The sequence below is a fragment of the Etheostoma cragini genome, chromosome 5 (genome assembly GCF_013103735.1).
Source record: "Etheostoma cragini isolate CJK2018 chromosome 5, CSU_Ecrag_1.0, whole genome shotgun sequence".
Classification (NCBI taxonomy): Eukaryota; Metazoa; Chordata; class Actinopteri; order Perciformes; family Percidae; genus Etheostoma; species Etheostoma cragini.
This window is the reverse complement of record NC_048411.1, coordinates 25728129-25751445: the sequence shown is the minus strand read 5'-3', so window position 1 is coordinate 25751445 and position 23317 is coordinate 25728129. Positions and strand designations below refer to the sequence as shown.

The following is a 23317-nucleotide window of genomic DNA, read 5'->3' as shown; positions in this document are numbered from 1 at the left end:
GGAGATGGAAATTACGACGATGGATAAATCACACTCACAGTGGGTCTTGTGCTATTTGTATATTAGAACAGGAAATAAAACAACCTTTATTTGTAGAAGCCACAATAGTTGATATATTCCAAAATACACTGGGAGCAGTAAGTCCATTTTTATTGCCCTCTAGCAGGAAATTAATGCAAATTAGCATTGGAGGGCAAATACAGTTGTTGTTTGACTAAACAAATGTATGTCCTGAGATTTCTATCATCATAACTCACACTCACAAATGCATATTATCTTACCATTATTCACCATTAATCTGAAATGAAGCACAAAGGTTTCAACTAATCAAATCATACCAATATTTTACATACTGATACAGTATGACCCGCCTATTTGACGTGTCTGCTGAATCTCATCTTAACTGCTCCTTCATCCTAATTCAATAAGTGAACAGTCAGGTTTGTGTCACTGTAGTAGGTCATACATTACCTAATGTATTATACCATCTGTAAGATTTCTACAAAAGTCTACAATGTCTATTTGATGGAGATAACCCTGAAGTAGAATTAAAAACGAACAAAAATCATCCTTGCATTCTCATTTCCAGTCTCTTAAGACTGTTAAAACAGTTACTGTAACCTAAACACGTATAAAACTAGAAGGGGAATTGGCGAGCAAAGACCTCCACCAAGGCAGACAAGTTAACAAATTAAGAGAAAAACAATTTGGGTATTGTCCAAATGAAATGGGTATCTGGTGAACAGGCAAGTTGAACAACAACAAGCAAAGGTCACAGACATTTGGCTGCCCTGTTGGTTTTGGTTGCCTATCCTAAACAAACTCTTTTTTCATGCATCCTCTGTTCAGAAAGTCTCTTTAGTCCTCTCGTCTCCTGCGCCGGTGTTAAGACCGTACCACTGGTGGAGCTGTCTGATTGTTGAGTTACAGGCTAAGCGTGTGTGTGTGTGTGTGTGTGTGTGTGTGTGTGTGTGTGTGTGTGTGTGTATTGCTTCTGCTAACTGAATGAAAAGAGCTGTTGTTTGCTGCACACATTTAGCATCTCACACCAATGTCAACTGAAGCTGAAAAGGAGGAATGCTGAAACTGATTGAACAATCCAGAAGGTTTCTGGGGACCTTAAGGCTTGTTTCATTACTGCCTACAGCTCAACCCATCACCATGGATTAAGCAGGTATTCTTTATCTAACAAGGATAAAAATCTAGACACATAAGTAGAGGAGAAAAATAGGAAACAACCTGGAAATGATGATCACGGTACACTGAGCCATGTATATAGCGTGCAAGTTTCCCACAAACAGCCTTGTTTGTCAAACAAGACACAACTGCAGGTTAAATAGGGGTTTAAGCTCTGTAGGAAAAAAACTTAACTGTGTTTGGACTGAGGATGGCACTGGAGGAAAAGGTCATGATGTTCAAGTAAATTAAGAGGGCTTGCCCTTTCTTTGGCAGCCATTTTAGCACTTCACAGACTCTCTCCTTCGCTTGTCAAGCTCAGCTCAACGATGTCAGACTTAGTTAAGATTTCATCAGTCTATCTGTAAGCCTCAGCTATCCTCAGCTGTGCTTTATGCCGAAGGGCGACATGTGGATGTTAACATGCATATTAACATCCCAGCATGTTATTTTTGCATTCATCTGAAAGTGCAGCTCATTTTTAGAGGTATTCAATGCTTGGACAAAGCATTACAGTAAAGGCGCATCACCAAAGTCATTATGATGAATTGTCTGCGGATCATGAATATCTGAACCTAATTGCATGACAATCCATTACTCAGGGCTCTCATGGGTTATTTCACTCTGGACTTAAAGCTATGCTGCCTAAAGCATGCCTAAAAAGAGATAAGTAGCATCAGAAGTGTTTTATATATGGCTCTCTATACTACTTCTTTATTTTTGTGTGATTGTTCTGTGTTCAACGAGAAGCCTTAAAGCATATTAGAAGCCTTGTTGATCATTTTAGGAGAATGCTCCCATCCCTTGGCCTACTTTATGCATGTCAAAAGTCTGGACCAGCTACAAAACATGAGTGCTAAAGCTGGCCCAATTCCAAAGCACAGACTCACAGGCTCACAGACTTTGGTGCGCCTTGTAGCAAAATTCGTAAGTGCTTAGGGTTGTCCCAATGTCGACTTTAAAAGGGCGTGAGGGTTTGAGTACACAATTACCAAGCCCTTTCCGTGAGTCTGCATCGACTTCACCAAAGGGAATTACCCACAGTTCAAATCATGGTGACATTTACCGCGGAGACCATACGGAAATCCAGAAATTACAAAAAAAAACAACAGCCCGACACACGACCACGGAACGGAACAGACTTGTTTTCCAGTTGTAAAACAAGAATACAAAAAAATGTGGAATCAGGCAGCCGTGTCCTGTGCCTTTGCCATGTGAAGAGCAACAAACTTAAAATGAAAATACCCAAACCGTCAAGTGTCAGCAACATCTTTGTTAATAAACGTCGCCAAGGTAACGGGCTCTTGTGTCTGTGAGTCTTTAGTCCTTAGTCCTCAGGGTTCACTTTGGGATTGGGCGAGGGATTCGGTTTATTTAAACAGTTTCTTTAAAAGTGCTTTATCAACATCGTTAAATTACCATCCTAACGTTGAATCATTAGTGGAATTGAACCATCCATCGCTTTCTTTCACTGTCCTCTTTGGTGCAATTCACATCATGAGATTCCGGATTTGCTTTGGTAGGAAGTGTACAGATTGCCTAAACTACAAAACGATGGGGCAAGCTCAGTTTCTTTTCTTGCAAAGTCACAACAGTGAACCCTCAAATCAATCCCTTGTACTACCTGTGTGTTTGAGCTAAAGATGAAGGCATGGCCCTATTCTCAGCTTCCTCATGGGCTTAGTGACATGTTTCCCTGCTCAACCATTTCTCTGCTAAAACTGGAAAGCTTATGTGATTGCGTAATAGTCTCCTGGCTCGCGGTCACCCTTCAGTATTAGTAGCAAATGACAACCAGCCGCAGCAGGTGGAGTGTGGCAGGTAGTAGCTCTTGACTTAAAATACAAATAAAAAAATTTACAGCAGATTACCTTAATTTTTGCAAAAGACAATTCTATGCATGGTAAAGCTTTTGTACTTCGCGGAAGGAACGTAATTATTAATATTTGTCTACAAGGTACATTTTCTGTAAACCCTGCTACAAACCAAATGTCATGTTAAGAACCAAAAACATGTTGCCTGGTTAGCTCACTTTGTAGAGGGTGCGCCCCATGTTCAAAGGCTCAGTCCTTCTCGCAGCAGGTCGGAGTCAAACCTGCGGCCTTTGGCTGCATGTCATCCCCCCCCCCCCCCTCTCTCTCTCTGCTTCAACACCTTTAGCTGTCCTATTAAATAAAAGGCCTAAAATGCCCTAAAGAATCATCTTGAAAAAAAAAAAAGAACCGAAAACGTTTGAATTTTAGTTTAAAAGCTTAATCTGGTTTCCCTCCATTTCAAATGAATTCCGTTAAAAGATTGTATTAGATTTGCAAGGTCATGAAGGCTGGGTCATGACCTGAAGAATGAGATCAAGGGTACAAGCGGCCGAAATGGGTTTCCTCAGGAGGGTGGCTGGCGTCTCCCTTAGAGATAGGGTGAGAAGCTCAGTCATCCGAGAGGAGCTCGGAGTAGAGCCGCTGCTCCTTCACGTCGAAAGGAGCCAGTTGAGGTGGTTCGGGCATCTGGTAAGGATGCCTCCTGGGCGCCTCCCTAAGGAGGTGTTCCAGGCACGTCCAGCAGGGAGGTGGCCTTGGGGAAGACCCAGGACTAGGTGGAGAGATTATATCTCCAACCTGGCCTGGGAACGCCTCGGTATCCCCCAGTCGGAGCTGGTTGATGTGGCTCGGGAAAGGGAAGTTTGGGGTCCCCTGCTGGAGCTGCTGGCCCCGCGACCCGATACCGGATAAGCGGATGAAGATGGATGGATGGATGGATAGCTTTGCAAGCTATACTCAACTTCATTCAGTCTATGTGTTTGTGTGCATGTGTTATACCTTTTCCAAAAGCATGCTAGTTTTTGGTTTTATTTGAATCTAAATCATTAGGATGGGTTAAACAGCTACAGTAATACATGAGGAAAATAACTGCCACCATCCAGGGCCACGTCTCTCTCTCTCTCTCTCGCTCTTCTCCTCTTTCTCTGGTCCATTTCCAAGCCCATCTCACTCTCTTTTCGGCCCTCTTTCGATCCATCATGCTTGTCTTTTTTCTCTCCCAACCCCCCTTAGCTTCACTAAATCTCTGCTCCCCTTCTCTCTCTCTGCTTTCCTTCCGTTCACTGTGTGCACTGCAGTGTAATACGTTTTCCTTTAGCCCACTTCTGCCTCTCTCATCGTCTTCCTCTTCCATCTCTCACCTCTCTTTCCTCCCGTGCACACACAAATATCCAAATAATGACTGACTGCAGATGGTAACAGACAAATCACCTCACAATCCCACAGGACTTTCAGTGTAGGAGGCCACAGCAGATTTCACAACCCAACCCTTCAAGAGTTTGTTTGTAGGAAATACCCTACTAGCATTCCCACTATTGTGCCAACTAATGTTTACTTCCAATAGAGATAATTTTAAAGTACTCCAACAGCAGGATACATCCCACTAGAACCAAAAAAGCAATTTGAGGTGAAATACAAACAAACAAAATTACATCTTCAAACCTGTCAAAACCATGTATTCAGCAATGTATTCAGTTTAACTTGAGGTCTGAATACTGAAATTTGTTCTGAATATTTAGTGCATTTGGAGCACTTGCTTAAAATGTTGTATTGCCTCTCCCTCCATATTTCTACCCTAATTCAGCAGCTGAACTACCACCAGTCATCATGTAATTACAAGAAGCACCAAGAAGTGCCAAAAGCACAATGAAAATGTCCACAGTATATTGATAGTGTTCCGGCACAAATGACATGGCCTCCAGCAATTAAAACACACACACACACACACACACACAAACATATATATATATATATATATATACTGTATATGCACACATGCTGTGTAAATTTGAAATGGCATTGTGCAATACAGAAGTTATTGACTACAGCATGAGTAAGGGGAAATGTGCAATCAATCCTTATCAACATTAAGTGCAATTCGAGGGGGAGGATGTGCTGTGGGTTCTCTACTGTGAATGCGAGGGAAGATGGGGGGGGGGTGTTGTGTGTGGTTATTAGATGTTCATTGTAGCACTGGATGAGATAATGTATGATTATGTTCTGTGTAAGTTAACTGTATGCTTGTTGTGCATGTGTCCGTGATGTATTTCTCTCGAAGGCCCAAGACAAATTCCTCCTATAGGAGAAAATAAAGGCTTATCGTATCTTATCTTATCTTTACTTTGACTCAGAATTACAAAGCAAACAGAGAAAAAAATAGTCACAATTAGTACACAATTGCAAGAGACACCCCAAAGTAAATGTATGCCTTAATGGCATCAGTGGGAATCGGATGGTCTAAACTCCCAGTTACAGTACACCAGCACTAGATGTGTGGCACACTTGTTTCTTTGATTTAGTTTGAAGTACTTCAATTATAAAGTTCAGACAAAAAAGGCTTTTGGGTAGTTATAATCATTTTGTTAGGGTAAAACAAAATAAGTACGATATAATTCTTCAACACTGGATAACCTTTAAAACAAGTAAATGCTTTTTCACTAAGTGCAGCTGCAGATAACAAGAGTGTTAAAAAAGTCTATTAAGGGAAACTAGATAACACACAATAGGAACTTAAGAGGAACAGCATGTTATCTGTATGTGGTTATTTTACAAATAAGAGATACTCCCACTATATATGAAATCGAGCGCATATCAAACACACATGCAAACACAGTGAGAAACTATCCACATCCGGCCTCCGCAGGCCCTTGGGCAAGTAGCACACTCACAGACACACATTAAAAGATGGAGAAGAGCAGCTGAACGCTGAGAACAGGCATGACGCTATGTGGTTAAAAACATGTGCATGAGCACCATGTCGAGGTTTTAAACTTGTAGTGCCGTGATTATTAGCTCATTGCCCACAGGTCCTTTCTCACACTGACTGGTGACGCAGATATTGGAGCAAGCATGACAACATGAAAACATGGAAGTGCTCCCAACTGTGATAAGATACTGTTGTTGTAAATTACATTCACTGTGAGTAAATGGATCTACTTTTTGTCATCAACACACTGGTTCCTAAATTCTCAGCTGTGAGGATTTGCTACACTGGATTTTGGACAGTTGGACAAACAAGTAATTTGAAGATGACAAATTAAGCTCTGGGAATTTATGAATAGCCTGCATTTATTTTACACTGACTGATCTAGACGAGTCAAATAACAATCTAGACATTGAATGATAGAAAAAATATTGGTTAGTTGTAGACAAAGTAAAGTCATGGTAGGGCCCAGTAGAACCTGTAACACAGCCAGATCTATCTCCCCGGTGCTGTGTCAGTGCTGGAGAAGGGTCAGGCTGCACAAGTTACAGTACCATTTAGGGATAGAAAACATTCTGGCTTGTTTATATTTCTTTAAACCAATCACAATTGTCCTAGGCAGTGCTAAGGCCAGGATGCAGAGTTGGTGCCCTTGCATAATAGAAAGCGGAGATAGCGGAAGGGGAGGTGCATCTTGTGTGTGAGATCCAGTCAGTGGTGTTATGTAACTAAGCACATTTACTCAAGTATTGTACTTTGAGGTACTGGTACTGTACTTGATTCTTTCCTATTAATGCCACTTTCTACTTGTACTTCTCAAAAATACATTTACTTTAAGCTCCACTACATTCATCGGACAGCTTTAGTTACTACATTACAAATCATGAGCTCAGATGACGTCCGTCCTTTGGATTGGTGTGTCAGCCAGACTACAGTGTGGCGAGAGTGACCTGTGATTTTGCGCAAACTGAAAGGTTTTTGTCGACATAAAACAGTAACATCCAGCCATTATAACATTCCTCTACCGTCCATTTATCAGGCTTTTTTCCTGCAGGAAATCTTTATCATATGTTCCGCAGTAGAATCACATGAGTATTTTTCTTTCAACCAACTGCTTAGCTGAACCTACACGGGGACATAATCAGAAAAAAAGAGCACATTTTCAAAATGATTTTTAACTCTCTGAACTTCATAGGCACAGTGCTTTCTCAAATAAATGACTAAGAATACTATTGCTACTACTATTGGTACAACTACTGCTGCTACATATAACAACATTTTTTACTTGCAACTGCATTAATAGTTGAGATAATATCAAAAAAGCTTCTTTAGCGCGGTTTCCCCATAACAGCAGCTACCTACCTACCTACCTACCTATCTATCTATCTATCTATCTGCAGGCAGTGATTTGCAACAAAAGTGGAAACTGGAAGATGAATTTACTGCAGACAGACGCAGGTTGCTAAATTGTTGCCAAGTTAATTCAGTCTGTAAACACATGTGACTCAAGTGTTGGAGACCAGAGAGCAAGGGGGAAAAGAAGAGTTTACATAACCCTGCACCATTTCCTGAGATGCTCTATCAGATTGTTATTATTACCTAATGTTAAATACAAATACTAGACAAAACCAAAATCAATAATTGATGCAGTCGTCTGATAATTATGAGTAAGATAAACTAGAAATCAAAGGAAACAACAAGTCCCAAACACACGTCACAAACATGTCACTAAGAAAAGTCAAGTCCCAAAACAAACATTAGTCTACATGATGAGTGATGCATGTCATATTAATTCATCTAAGCGGCAAAACGTGCAGGTAATGCTTTAGACATGACACAACGATCTGCATCCCCACCATATGGCATGTACAATAAAGGACCTCGCAACACCAACCTGCACACACCAACCAGAATACACCAGGAAGTACAGTCAGTCTGCTTTCAAAATAAAAGCCCATGAGCGTGCACTAGGGAAAAAAAGCTTCGTACATGTATGGCCAACAACAATCACTTCAACATTTTCAAATGATCTCATATCCTTATCTATACAAAGTGTATCTATGGCTACAGATAGATGTTATGAACTGTATTGTATTTTCAGAGGGTCTAAAATATGTTTAAAATATGTTAGCTATTATGATTACAAGCTGTTGAATAATAATTTATTAATAATGTATACTGTTTATTGATTGAATTACAATTTAAACTCTGTTTTTGTTACTAACGCAACACATGACTATTTACATCATAATATAGTACATAGTACATGTAGCAGTTTCTACAATATGAGCCATCACTTTACAATATTCTGCACTATGCATATTTATCTATGTCACCCCCTACCATGCAACATACCATTTACTATTCATCTGCACCTGTATTCATCTGTATTTATTTTTACCTGTCTGTACATAAAAGAGGTGTATGTAGTATACATATACTTTTGTTATCTTGTTCTATTTCTTATTCATGTGTATTTTTTCTCATACTGTTGTGTTTGAATATTTCAGCGGCAGTAGCAAGGGAATTTTCCCAGTGTGGGATCAATAAAGTCCATCCTATCTTATGTATGTCTTATGAACTAATGGAAATAAAAATGCATTTAATGTATATAGTAGAGCCTTTATGGCTTTATCATTGATTCATCTTACTCTTTGTAAACACAATTTTTTGTTTATTTTCTCTATAAAAAAGACAATTATGTTTATGTCATTGTCATTTTTGACTGTCTGTATCCTGTTCTTTTTCCGATTTACTTTGCTAATCCATATCACTTTTAATGGTTTTGCTAGAGATTAATATTTATAAATGATACACTTAACTTGAATATTCAGTTTTGATCCAAGTGATTTTGAGTTGAGCACATTAATATTTTTTGTATATTGTGGTCCAATAAGTCTTTTTCAACCCTTAACTATGACTAAACCCACCAAAAGCCACCATGCTTTTATTTTGCTAAATCTAAGCGGAAACCATATTGCTTTATTCTGTCAAACTTAACGCTTGTTGTGTAGCCTACTGCTGTTTCCAGTGATATCGAGTCAATATGGGAATAACATTGGGGTGCAGGCCGCTGGTGTGAAAACAATAAACCAGTCCAGTTTATCATAAACGAATACTTACTGTTTGTTAATGACTAAATATATTTTTTATCCAGCGTTCAGGGCATGTCTCCCGCATTTAAACGATGAAACACCGCTGAACCCAAAACGTTAACAGTACGTGTCGCTGCCTTTGTGCCACTGCGTTAAAAATGCATAGGCTAACGCCACAACCAAGCTAACACCTTTTCCCCTTTAAGACATTTAACGTCAGCTTGTTTAAAGACAAGATATGGCAATTCGGAGGGGAAAATATGAAGTCTAGGTTGCGTCTTTCCCGTTATGCTTTTGGCCGACCGAGGCATATTTTTTTCAGCCTCCGACGCGATGCTGGACAAGAACCCACTCCTTTTTTTCTGTTTGTTCTCATCCAACTCTGACCAAATAACCCAACTAAAACCAAAATGCACACGCTCACCTTGCCGCAGATGCTCGGCAGTAGGTCTATTGTCGATACAAAGCATGAGAAGCTGTAGATAAAGCAGGCTGGTGGGCAGCTAGTCCTTGACGTGTGGGGATATTATTGTCTGTGAGACTGCAGGACGACAGCGGCGGCGCATCGCAGGATGGGCTGGGCCGGGGCGGGACGTCATCCTGAGGTCACCGCTTGGTCCCAGACTGGATTATCTAACCCTGGCTCGGACGACTGGCACTCACGAACCTGTCAACTCAGCCTGGTTATCTTTAAAATAAGAACACTAAAATGATGTTATTAATTTGGTAATTCTACATATTGATTGATTACTTTGGTAAAATTTAGAAGAACACAATCATCAGTAACAATGTTATTTCATCAGATATCTGCTAGGGTTCCCACAGTACTTAATATTAAAACTTTACATTCATATGTAAAAGAGCAAGAATTTTTTTCAACATAATAAATGAAAATAGGAATGTCTAAGCCTAAAAATCATGATGGGAAATTATATGCTAAAGGTGATTGTTGGCTTTGTTGTTACTGGACGAAGCATTTCCTGCTCTGATGTCCTTTAACAGAACATCTATCTTATCTGTCCTTATTAGTAGCCTACATTGTCTATCGCTGGGATGCAGCTGTGCGTTTTCTTGAAGGAAAGTGCTCCATAGAAATGTTATCGCCATAATTACTGGTTTCTGTTGTGGTGCATTAACGTTAAATATATTTTAGGGATAAGGTCAAAAAAGGTTATTATATAGCTTCCAAATATATATTGAATCATTTCACTGTTCAATGGCAGGTTTATACTTATTGAATCTTGTAGGAACAGTGATAAGACGTATTCTTTGTCAAGCATACAATGTTTTTTTCTTTACATTAATATGAGTTCCCCCAGTCTACCTATGGTCCCCCAGTGGCTAGAAATGGTGATAGGTGTAAACCAAGCCCTGGGTATCCTGCTCTGCCTTTGAGAAAACAAAAACTCAGATAGGCCAATCTTGAATCTTGCTCCTCATGAGGTCACAAGGGGCAAGGTTACCTCCTCTTTCTCGCTCTGAATTTGGCCGGCCCATTAGAGAGAGAGACATCATGGCTTTCAAATGAGCAAAGTGGCAGTTGGTCAAGGTCACACCCCCCGCCTCCAGCTTGCCCCCCCAGAATGGCACATAAGGAAAGCTCACTGTGGGACTGGCTCTAGTGGCTGTAATTCTGCACCAAGGCTGAATTATGGAAAAGAAACATCAATAATGGTATTAGGGGACCACTAAGGTCTACATGAAGGCATCCAAAAAAAGCACCATGTCATGGGGCCTTTAAATGTCCCTTTTTTCCTTTGCATAGTCTGAGCTCCATCTGCTGGTTATCTAATGTTACTGCATTTACCAAAAAGCAGATCTTTAACACAAACTCTTATTCCAATTGATTGCGCTCTGTGGTTACTGCTGTAAAGCATGCCAGGTGCACAGTGTTTGACAGTATTTTCTGATTTAAGAAGTGATAAAAAGAGATATAAAAAATTCCCTCTTTAATAACCTTTGACTCTAATGTGTCAACAAAATGAAAAAAAGATTTTGAAGCTGGCTTTGGTCAATGTTCAGATTTCTGTTTTCTAAAAAGGTATGCAAATTAGTACATATTTAGTAAGATAATGCCTCATTTACATGTTAAAACTCAAAATTTCAGAAAACTTGAAATCAACAATAAACAATTCTTAATATAAGTAATTATAAGTTATAAATTGCACACTTTGCACTCTTCGTTGCACTATTGCCTCAACCTGTCCATATTGTTTCTGTTTATAGTACATACATAGTTTTGCAATGTATAATCCAAAAGCAAAATTCCATGTATGTGTCCTCCTACCTGGCAAATAAAACTGATTCCGATTCTGATCAACAGTGGAAGTTTCATGGTGACATCTATAAGTTACATTTGTTTATGCTAGTCTCCCCTTAATTTCTCACCTGTTAATTGACCGATGTGTTATCAGGGATAGACATACTTTTTATTCTGCCACTAGATGGCATCACCTGACATGAAAATCAAAGCTGCCTTACACTTCAGCAGCTAAAAGTTAATTTAGATTATGAAAATCTGTGGTGTGATTTACATGAAAATATATGCTTCCTTTTTTAAATGATATGCTAGTTGAGGTTTTCAGTCATATTGCACAATTGTAGTAATCAGTGCAACTGTGGCTGTTTCGATATCAATTGATGATTGATAATTATAATACACTGTACAAAGTTGACACCGTTTTAATCAAAGCCCATTTCTGAACATGTTTTATGAGGAATTCAGCCTCATTACTTCCACCTCTTTCCAATCAACCTTTTAGGAACTCTGATTGGCTGTCGAAACAAGTGAAAAATGATTGAACCACAGTACCACCTTGGAAAGAAGACTTCCAGGTTTTATTAGGTCAGCTGAAGTCAGTTTACATTATCTCTGTCTGAAGCCATGGTACTTTGAAGTGGTTGCTTCTGTGCTCAACATTACACATTTAGACCGTCTAAGATGACTGAGATTGTTGTTTTTTTAGTGTGGTGCTGCTACAACTGATGTTTATCTGAATGCTTCATAAACGTTACATGTAAGACCACAGGTTACAATTACACTCCTTAAGCTATGTTCAGAAGTCTTATCTTTTTTAAACCAAGTTTGATTCATTTTAAAACTGCTCACTTGCAACATGTTGAATTCATTGACCTTGTGGCTGTAGAACAGAAACGGATCTCTTGGGTTTTCCAGAAGAAGGGATAGATTAGTTGACCTTGTTGGGTGATACTTTATTAACAGCTTCCTAACACGGGGCTGCGCCTTGCATCTGTCACATGACTTCCCGGCCTAAGGGTCCCAGCTACAAGTCCCAGGGGGCCGACCATCAACCCCGGCACTACCTGTCCAAGCCTCTTTCCAGGGTCGCTGTCCACTAGTCCAAGCCTCGCCCCAGAGTCCTGCTACCTGCCAAGGCCTCGTCCCCAGGTGCCCGGCTACCCATCAAAGCCTCAGTCTGCGGTGAGGGGCCCATCTTGCCAGAAGAAAGTATGTTTTAAATTAGGCTTAAGTTATGTTGACGCAAATGGCAATCAATCAGCACCTGGCTATGTTAATAATTTATTGTTATAATTTATAATGATAATTTATAGATAATTATATAGATGTGGGTCAAGAGAAAATATGTTTCCCTTGATAGAATATATTTTCACAGACTGGGTTTATCATGAATTAGTTCATTGTCAGAGATGAGGTGTGTACGGTGAATTTGACACTTTATTTACACCCTCTGTTCTTTTGAGCAACCAAGGAAGAAACTCTTGCTGTAAAATGTGTAATCAAAATACAAAAAGCCATGCAAATCAAATTTAGAAATATAAATATTTGTTTAATTTTTTTGTTGATGTGTTGAAAACATCTTATAAAAGTAATATTTATTTTCAACAACCCTATGCTCATATGATGTCACAGTTGGTTATAAAGTCCTGAATAGGGAATCTGAAGTTTAGTCCAGCTGTGATGCTGGGAGACACTGTAGACCATGGCAAAAATACAGTAGTAATACAAGTTTTTAATAGAAGTGGCTTAAGTGGCAGTAAGCCACATAAAAGGACAAAACATGGGCCTATAGTTTTCTATAACTATCTATTCTTTATAAAACACGTACCCTTCAGTTGTAGCCAAATCTTCCTTTACTTCCACAGTTAAGATGGGTCCCACTAATTCTAAAAGTAAAAAAATCACAATACCATGAGAATTGAGCATGAACTAAGACATTATCTAGCAGGACATTTTACTGGTAAAAGAACTCACCCGGTTAAACCCCGTGCTGGTGGGGGGTGGGGCAGGGATCTTTAACAGGGGGTCCGTGACCCCTAGGGTGCCCTTAAAATCACTGCAGGGTGGCCTTAATTTGGAGGTCCCCCCTTTTCGAAAATTTAAAAGTTTTAACATGAATCCAACACATTCTTAGCAAAAACAAATTAGTGATGGTCCAATACCATTTTTTGCTTCCCAATACCAATTCTGATTCATGAACTTGCACATCAGCCAATACTGAGAACCGATCCAATAGATAGATAGATAGATAGATAGATAGATAGATAGATAGATAGATAGATAGATAGATAGATAGATAGATAGATAGATAGATAGATAGATAGATAGATAGATAGATATTTACTGATCCCAATAAAACCTGATACAGATGTGTCATATAATTTTGTTTTAACAACCGTATCTTACTATCCCAGTGTTGATGTGATATGATTTCTCTCTTTGTTGTCGGGCTGGCTCAGGCTGAACGTTTTGTGAAACATAAACAACAAATGTCACAGAAATTTCTTTTTTCTTCCAGTTTGACAGTCAGTTCTAACAGAAAAAGAACGTAAATAAACTACTTTAAAGTAGATTTTCTTTAGGGCTTTATTACGTGGTATTGGAAGGGTGCATAAACTCTGGTACTTAACGATACAGATACCAGCGTTTTAGGCAATATCGGAGGCGATACCGATACTGCTATTAGCATCTCTAGTATAAATCCCCACTGGCCTGTAGGTAAGGTAGTCACTAAGGTAGCCACCCACAGAAGGTCTATAGTTAATCATAAGGATTGCCTGTGCCACATGTATGTGTAACATTAAAACATGATTTATAAAATCATGTCAACATGTATGAGGCTATTTGAATGGTATAGCTTAATATTCTGTACAAAAGGTAGACCTATGTGAAAAGGCTTCAGGCCATCCTACACGTTATTGTAATCCCAGTTTAAAATGCAACTTCACTTTTGACAGTAAGGGGTCCCTGCTCCGTCTCTCTTTCAGTTAAGGGGTCCTTGTTTAAAAAAGACCGCTGTTGTATTCTATGGTCTGTATTCTGATGAGTGATGAGTTCTCCGAATGCCTACCTTTACTTCAGCCTTTGAATGCAACATAAGAGCCGCCCCGCTCTACCGGATTTCAGCCGGTAAGTCGGTGTTTGCCAGTGACAGCCATCCCTCAAACCCTCAGGACCCCTGCATAGTCCACCTCGTCATCACATCTGTACGTTTCTTATGACACTGTGCGATGGAGCGGAAAGTAAACGGCATTGAGGAGTATTCTACATGAGAGCTGTGCAACAGGCAACTGGGCTGCAAACTCACTGAAGGCTCATCGGCTTTGGAGGAACTGTTGCACGGAATCCCGCTGCGATGTCCCTGCTGTGTGTCAGAGGTAAGGGCTCATTTCATGGCTGCAAGTTGTCATTTTTTTCATTTGATAATAATAAAAGTAGTAGCCTAATAATAATATTAAAATAAAAACAATAATGCTGAAACTAATATAGAAACAGAAGAATAACAAAAAGTATGAGCTGTTCGGCTGCATTTAATGATTTTCTGAAAAAGCCAAATGAATCCTTTTGGGATTTTGTACTAATCAATATTGCAAAACATAGCACGACTTCTTATAGTAATGTTCTAGTACTCTCCCAGGGATTAAGAATAGCATTTAAATGTTGGTCTACTGAAAATGTAGAGGGCAATATTATGTAATATAAGTGTATGCTTTTTTTTTTTTTTTAAGATTATTCTTTGGGCATTTTAGGCCTTTAATGGACAGGACAGTTGAAGTTAACAAAGGGGAGAGAGAGGGGGACTGACATGCAGCAGAGGGCCGCAAGCTGGATTCGAACCCGGGCCGGCTGCGTCGAGGAGTTAACCTCTATATAGGGGCACCCACTCTACCAACTGAGCTATCTGGGTGCCCAATATAAGTGTATGTTGATGGTTTCTCTCATTAATTAGTGTAAAAGCATGAAATGAACAAACTTTAAAGGTTTTTACCTCTTTCTGTAGATAGCCAGCAACAAGTGGGATTTAACCCTATGTATAGGAAACAGACCATAGAACTATAGTACCTTCTCAAACTATATCAGAAGTGACAATCCAGTAGTGGTGATTACAGCTATACCAAAGACTAAAACAAAGTCCTGTGTGGCACTGACTCTGTGTAGTGTGTGTGGCTATTTGATTGGAGTGTGTAATTGGCCATACTTGTTAAATGACATGTCCTTTTTTTTGGCAAATATGTTGCACTGAGTTTAAGAACAGTTAGAATATTTAACTTAACCCTAATTGGAGTGAAAAAAGATTGGAACTACACTGACAACAGCTGATATTATTATATCATAATATAATAGTCATATGAAGACAAGTAACAAGACATTGCAGAATAGAAATGCTTAAGCAAGTTTTGAGGTAGCTGAGAACACGCTGTGTGTTGTACCAAAAAGCCAAAAAGATTTTTATCAGCAACAGAATCATACGTCTCATGAATGAAACTCTACATGTTTAACTGGGGTTAAAAGAGGATTAACAACATTAAGCCTTATAATTGTCAATCTGGATGATATTTGGTGTATTGGACCCTTTAGGCATGTGCTTCTCCAAACTGTTGACGGGCCGACTGCCATCTACTGTACACTGACTCACAAAAATTCAAAAAAACTTTAAAAAAAAAAAAATAAATCCTTTTAAGAAGCTGCTAGTCCTTTCAGTGGAAAGATTTGTTATGTCATGGTCCTCTTCCAAACTGTTCTGGGGGGAAAAAATGGTTCCTCCCCCCTTTTTTTTACAGTGTGTAGTGAATATTGGCTAAACATTTAATGTCTTCTTTATTCCTGAAATATCAATATCAATATCAACCTATAAAAAAATCAATGGAACCCATGCACTTGCTTTTGTTGTAGAGGACAGATACTGGATCATAAGTGGAAGTGAAAATTGAATGAGATATTGCTTCCTCCTGCCACAAGTACTGTCGAGGTGCCCTCAAGCAAGTCACTTGATCTGCAGCTGGTCAAAAGATGCTGATCGGTGGCCTAGAGCGGGAGGCTGTGGTTGTACTGTGCAGGTGTGTAAGTGAAAGAATAAGAATCAAGTTGTTGCTGACAACGAGCATGTGTATACAGACATATGCAGTTTAGTTAATGAAAGTTTAAAAAAAACACTGCCACCAGTTAATTTAACATTTTGGCTCCTTTCCAGATTACAAATTGCTCTTCTTTCACAGACATGCTGATTGATTTCCACACCATCAAACTATGGTCGGCCTATCTCTAACTCTCAGCCTCTGGTGTATTGTTTCATACTGATTGTTTTTGACCATTTCTCATCTTGGGTGTGAGTGCTGCCCAAGGCTGGAGGGCCACCATCAAACTCGTCTATTACAGAATGATGAGATATGGCTGAGGTCGGAGGGCTGGAGGGACGGAGAGGGTGAGTCCCAGCTGGGTTGTAGTGGTCTCAGCCAAGTGGAATTATAAAAAAGGCCATCATTTTGTTCAATAGATTGCACGGTGATCGATGGAGAGTGTGGCTTGTGTTCACCTGTATCAGTGAGACCTTCTGTGAGTCTTGTACACACAGTTTTTGTGTCTTGCAGCATCTATAACAATACAATTTGTCTCATTTATTTTGAAAACAACATACTGTGCAGGAATTGCTGTTGGCTCCTCATGGCTGCATTCAAAAGAATCTTGTAACTGTTTCAGTGTTGACTTTGGCAGTCTTTTACACTAAATGGATGTTTTTCTCTGGACCTTTGTTCAGTTATAGCTTAAAGGTGCCCGGTTGAGTGTTTCACCTTTAGTAGGATAGTCAGTAGGGCTGGGACGGTATGGAGCTTTTCCTACTGCGGTTGAAAAGCAAGAAATTTCTTTGGTATCGCGGTATACAGCAACCCCCTTACAAGAGTAGCGTAAGTTAGACCGAGAATAGCATGGTGCCCTAAGTGAGTGGCGTCAGTACCCATGTTGTTGGCAAGGAGAGCTAGCGGAAATGGAGTGTAGAGTATGAGTGCCGCTGTTAGGTAAAGAGAGTGGAAAATGAGTTAGCAAAGTTCATGTAAAGTGAGTTAAAAGTGAACAATAAAACAGCAAGCTAGAGCTTCTCAAGACACGGTGGCTTTATCTATTGTCAATACTGTGGGTAAAGTGAATGGCGCTACTCCTGAAAAAACGTCAACTTAAACCTTACAACATATGTTGCAGCCCGTCTAGCTCTGAGCAGACAGAGAGCAGAGGGCGACTCGGCAGTTTGCTAACTTGTTGCTCTCTCTACCAATATGTTTTAGGTTACGGACCATGCATGCAGGCTGAAATTCAACCGTGCCGTTTTATCGGGATAAAGCTACAAACAGAAGGAAACTCCGCTAGTTGCTAGGCTAATGTGCAATGGTGAACACTGCAGCTGTAACGTTAATGATTCTACCTCAGCTGAGAACGGAGAAATGTCTTTGCCTTTTCTGCTCTAATAAACGGTAGGAAAGGCAAATACATTTCTCCGATCCAAGACATTCCATAGGTACTCGCATATAGTCAACTCAAATGGAATGTTATTGTGTCATGGAAGGTGTTCCAGGCACGTCCAGCTGGGCGGAGGCCTTGGGGAAGACCCAGGACTAGGTGGAGGGATTTTATCTCCAACCTGGCCCGGGAATGCCTCAGGATCCCCCAGTCAGAGCTGGTTAATGTGGCTTGTGAAAGGGAAGTTTGGGGCCCTTGCTGGAGCTGCTCCCCCCACGACCCAATACCGGATAAGTGGAAGAAGATGGAGATGGAACATTGCGCTAACCAATTCGCGAAAGGTCTGATTTGCTCCATCTTTTGATGATAAGTTTTGTTTAAAAAACTTTGAATTCATGTAAGACAGATTGTCATCAGACACAATTCATATCATTAGAAGCAATGAATCCATTTCTTCAGACACAACGTGCACACATGCAAGCGTGATTCTTTGCGGTGATGACTATGACGAGCTTAGAACCGCGGTAATGGGTAATGCGGTCATCAACCCAGCCCTATTAGTCAGTCTGTCTCCTGTGTGAAAATCGGATGATGACCCCACTATTCAGCTCAACTGTCACTCTACAAACAACGTCCTCCTTTGCTTCCATCATGATTACTATGAGACTTTGAGGGCTTTGTCCCTCTGACGTAAATCTAGGTCATATATGTGCACTTGCTGAAACAACGGATTTCCAATATTTTGACGGTTGTATTGGGAGGACAGCCTCTGCTTTTCAAACAGTTCAGCTGACCTGGTTCTAATGTTCTTGGACACACACTTTCTTTCAACTTACCTTATGGAACGTTTGAGAGACACTTTTGTATCCTCTTATTCTCCTTGCAACGCTGCCATAGCAGATGTACCCACCCTGATTAAAGGAACCATCATAGTGAGGGAAATGCAGTTAAACCAGAAGAGTGGCATCCTTGTTTCTTGAGAGCCGTGATACTTTTCAGAAGCAATTTTCCTTATTCCTTGTTCCCTGTTGTGTTGAGGGCCATCAGAGCCTGCATGGTTGCTGCTGGCAGTCCTATGAGGAGAGTGAATGGCTGCAGAATGAAAAGCCGGGGACACAGTCTGTTAACAGCTCAGTCAGTCCCACACTCAGCTATTTCTAGATGGCAATTAGCAGTGGAATAAATGCATACAGTAATGCTATTGAATAATTTGCAGAGTGTTGAGTCAGGCTACTGTGAAGTAATAGCAGTAGAAGAATCTTAGTCTATATCGACAACTTGTCACTTATGGGCTTGTTCAGGTGCTGCCAGGAGTTCAGCAGGATGTCCGTTACTTTACACTTTCTTTGTGTTGGCATTTTGAACTCCGGTCGATTTATAAGGACTAAGGTTAACTGCTTCTCCGATCTCTGCAGTGTAAATCCAGACAGCTAGCTGGACTATCTATCCAATCTGACTTTTCTCAACTAAAACAACTTTCTACATGTACAATGTACACATGTTGTGGAAGAAGGTCAGGTAATGTGAGACTAGAAGAAGTTATACTGCAATAATGGAAATAAATACATGCATACTGTATATGACTTCTGGTAATATGTTTTTGAGATAGCAGCCAGGGGTTCAATCTCTCCTTTCTCCTATGTGCAGGTCAGCACAAAAACTAGAACGTGTGCATTTTTATTTTGTAATCCAAGATAAAGGACTGGTGTGGATAAAGAAAATAATAACTGAAAGCATTTTGTAGGCCACCAGATGCCATAGGTAAGGACTGTAGATGAGGCCACCAGATGCCATAGGTTAGGACTGTAGGTGAAGCCACCAGATTCCATAGGTATGGACTGTAGGTGAGGAAAGGCGAGGTCTGTAAACACACCAGCGCACTGTGCTGGAACTGCAGCAACACAAGTAAAGCTTTCGTGGCCTGTCTGGGGCGAGGGAGGGTGGGGACAGAGGGGGAGTAATCCCCTGGCCATCTGCTGCTTTTTCTGTCCTGTGTGTATTTATTCTTGTGTGTGGACAGGGACTTGACTTTCTTCTTCTCAATCCCTCCTTTTCATGATAATGCTACTTCCTTGTTTCAGACCCTCCTGCCTCAGACAGTCTCTCCTCACACACTTTGTTGCTGGCCACTTTTTCTGCTCGGAATCCTGTCTTGGGCTACTTTAAAATTATAATAAAATATTAGTGATACATACAGACAAATTTCATTTCTATTTAGTGCCAATTAGAAAACATTAGCACGCTTACACACTAAACTAAGATGCAGCAATAGTAAACATTGTACCTGCTCAGCATCAGCATGTTGCATTGTCACTGTGAGCTGGCTAGCATGTTGATGTTAACATTTAGCTCGACAACCCATTGCTATGCAGCCTCAGAGAGCTGCTGGCATAGCTGTAGGCTCTTATTATCTTCTCAGTACAGTAATGAGCTCCATCAGCACCTGTTACTTAATATATACAGTACAGGCCAAAAGTTTACACCTTCTTATTCAATGTATTTCCTTTATATTCATGACTATTTACATTGTAGATTCTCACTGAACGCATCAAAAATATGAATGAACACATATGTAATTATGTGCTTAACTAAAAACATGTCTGATATTCTAGTTTCTTCAAAGTAGTGAGCCTTTGCTCTGATACTGCTTTTCACAGTCTTGGCATTCTCTTGCTGAGCTTCAATAGGTAGTCCCCTGAAATGGTTTCCCAACAATCTTGAAGGAGTTCCCAGAGATGCCTAGCACTTGTTGGCCCTTTTGCCTTCACTCTGCGGTCCAGTTCTTCCCAAACAATCTTGATTGGGTTCAGGTCCGGTGACTGTGGAGGTGCAGCACTCCATCACTCTCCTTCTTGCTCAAACAGCCCTTATACAGCTTGGTGGTGTGTTTGGGTCATTGTCCTGTTAAAAAAATAAAGGATGGTCCAACTAAACGCAAACAGGATGGGATGGCATGCCGCTGCAGGATGCTCTGGTAGCCATGCTGGTTGAGTATGTCTTCAATTTGGAATAAATCCCTAACAGTGACACCAGCAAAGCACACCCACACCATCACACCTCGTCCTCCATACTTCACGGTGGGATCCAGGCATGTAGAATCTATCCGGTCACCTTTTCTGTGTCACACAAAGTTTCATTGCAGCACTTGATGGTTTTTGTGACTGCACTTGGGGACACATTCAAAGTTTTGGCAATTTTCCGGACCGACTGACCTTCATTTTTTAAATTAATGATGGAATGGAATGACTTGTTTCTTTTTACTTAGCTGATTGGTTCTTGCCATAATATGAATTCTAACAGTTGTCCGATAGATCTGCCGGCTGTGTATCAACCTGACTTCTGCACATCACAACTGATGGTCCCAACCCCATTAAGAAAGGCAAGAAATTCCACTATTTAACCCTGACAAGACACAACTGTGAAGTAAAAACCATTTCAGGTGACTACCTCATGAAGCTCATTGAGAGAACACCAAGGGTTTGCAACGCTATCAAAAAAGCAAAGGGTGGCTACTGTGAGGAATCTAAAATAAAAGAACTATTTAAGAGTTATTTCACAGTTTTTTGTTAAGTACATAATTCCACATGTGTTTATTCATAGTTTTGATGCCTTCAGTGAAAATCATCAATGTAAATAGTCGTGAAAATAAAGGAAATGCTTTTAACTTTGAAATATAAATATGTTTCTGTTAAATAACTGGTGAAATGGACCTTATCTATTATCAATGTACTATATATTATGTTACATGTTCTTGGAGCTTGGCAACAAACGCCAGTTTGTGATTTAGTTGTATAGCTGACTGAGAATGCTCCCTGTTTTGCTGGAGCATTGTTTTACAGCTCATATTGTACCATAGTTACACTCATTCACTCCTGGGAATTTCCTTATTCTCTGCAGCGCCACTGAAGCTGTTAGAGAGAGAGAGAGAGAGAGAGAGAGAGTGTGTGTGTGTTTTGTCTTTGGGTAACGCTATTTAACTTTTACAAGATGCAGTCAGTTTTTCAAAGGGGCTAATTTAGGATTAGGACATGGTTTTGTTTAAGACTGATATTATGTTAGTTGTTACGCTTTCATGAGCGGATTTTTAGAAAGCTGCAAGCAATCGGCTTGTTCCCAACAAACCTGTTTTTACCGGGCACTGCACAAATTCCTTTATATGTCACTGTTGTTGTGTGTGTCTGTGTGCCTCATGTCATCAACAACTGAAGCCCCATTCCAGGACCCCCTCCCCTCTAGATCACTCTTTAAAGGTATCTAATTGGCTCATTATTGCAGTGAAGCAGGGACACAGCAGGAGGAGAAATCTGTTAATTTGTGATTATGCAGAGTGATGTGAGATATACATGCTACTGCATGTTATAAACACCCTGAGATGGAGGTGGAGGATTCTACTTTAATGGTAACTTTCAAAAAATCTGCCCAGGGAAAACAGATGGATCAATCACAGTTCTTTTTCTGTTGATAAGTGAGCTTTGTCTCTGTTAAATAATTGTTAAAATAGACCTTAGAATAGAATAGAACCTTGACTGTGAAATGTAAATAAAATGCAGGTATAACCTTTGCTGACAGCATTTATGCAAATATATCTTTAATATCAATGTACTATATAGTATGTTACATGTTCCCGGAGCTTGACAACAGATGCCAGTGTGTGGTTTAGTTGTATAGCTGACTGAGAATGCTCCCTGTTTCGCTGGAGCATTGTTTTACAGCTTTTAATACCAAAGTCACACTCATTCACTCCTGGGAAAGTAGGCCGTTGTCTATCTTAGGTTATCTTGGGTGTTTTTGTCACGTTTGGATTTTTTTTTTCAGGGTGTTAAACAATTTTTAGGACACAAGTGGCTCATACATTAATGAATGTATCAACAAATTACTAAATGATTTGTTGTCTACAGCCAACCACACATCCAGCAAGTACAGAATTTTGTGAAAGAACCTTAGAAGAAAGTTAATTGTATACCAGAATAGGAGATATTACATTATAGTTGTATATAAGAGCAACTAGAGGAGGAGAGACATAGACACAAGGTCCTTAACATGCTAAGAAAAACATTTATAATTTAATGATAACTCCCAGAACAGCTACTAAATCAACGCATACTCATAAACGGTCTCATATGATGTAGTATGAAAACTTATGCACAACAATTCTTTGATATCTTACAAAATTATGAAGACAGCCAAATACAGTTAAATTTAAGACATAAGGCAAATGTTTTGCCGTTGATGGAGAGGCGTTAGCATGCGGGGTGGCATAAGTAGTATCCTACAGTTTTTTGTTTTTTTGTAAACTATATGGCAATTAGGAACCAGGTAGTCAAAATAACATAGCATGGAGTTTATATTGACTAACACACACATGTGCACACATACATGTAGGGACAGACAGAGCCACAGCTGTATTTATTAGGTGGCTTGGTGAGGTCTGCTGAGGCTGTTGTTTAATGGAAGTGAGATGGTGATAATGACATGGCCACCAGGTTGCCAACCTCCACACACTCAAACTCACCGTGATTCGAAGGACTAAAGCTAAAAATAGATCCACGTTCTGGCCTCTTGTAATGACACTGCTCAAGTCAAAGCCTGGCTGTCTGCT

At 40.0% G+C, this 23317-nt stretch overlaps 2 protein-coding genes across 6 annotated transcripts in view; one reads left to right on the top strand and one right to left on the bottom strand.

Moving 5' to 3' along the window:
* LOC117945401 (iporin-like) overlaps positions 1 to 9638 on the bottom strand; it is a 33637-nt gene extending 23999 nt beyond the window's left edge. The window contains 1 exon segment of the mRNA XM_034872872.1: positions 9433 to 9638. The gene's annotated coding sequence lies outside the window, so the exon portion shown is untranslated.
* Positions 9639 to 14393: 4755 nt separating this feature from the next.
* LOC117945398 (protein unc-13 homolog B-like) overlaps positions 14394 to 23317 on the top strand; it is a 156678-nt gene continuing 147754 nt past the window's right edge. For 4 of the 5 annotated variants that reach the window (XM_034872867.1, XM_034872864.1, XM_034872866.1 and 1 more), the window contains exon 1: positions 14394 to 14645. In XM_034872867.1, coding sequence (XP_034728758.1) covers positions 14624 to 14645 — 22 coding nt within the window. In that variant the 5' untranslated portion in view covers positions 14394 to 14623. The remainder of the gene's footprint in view (positions 14646 to 23317) is intronic. The other variant, XM_034872868.1, reaches the window with a different exon arrangement.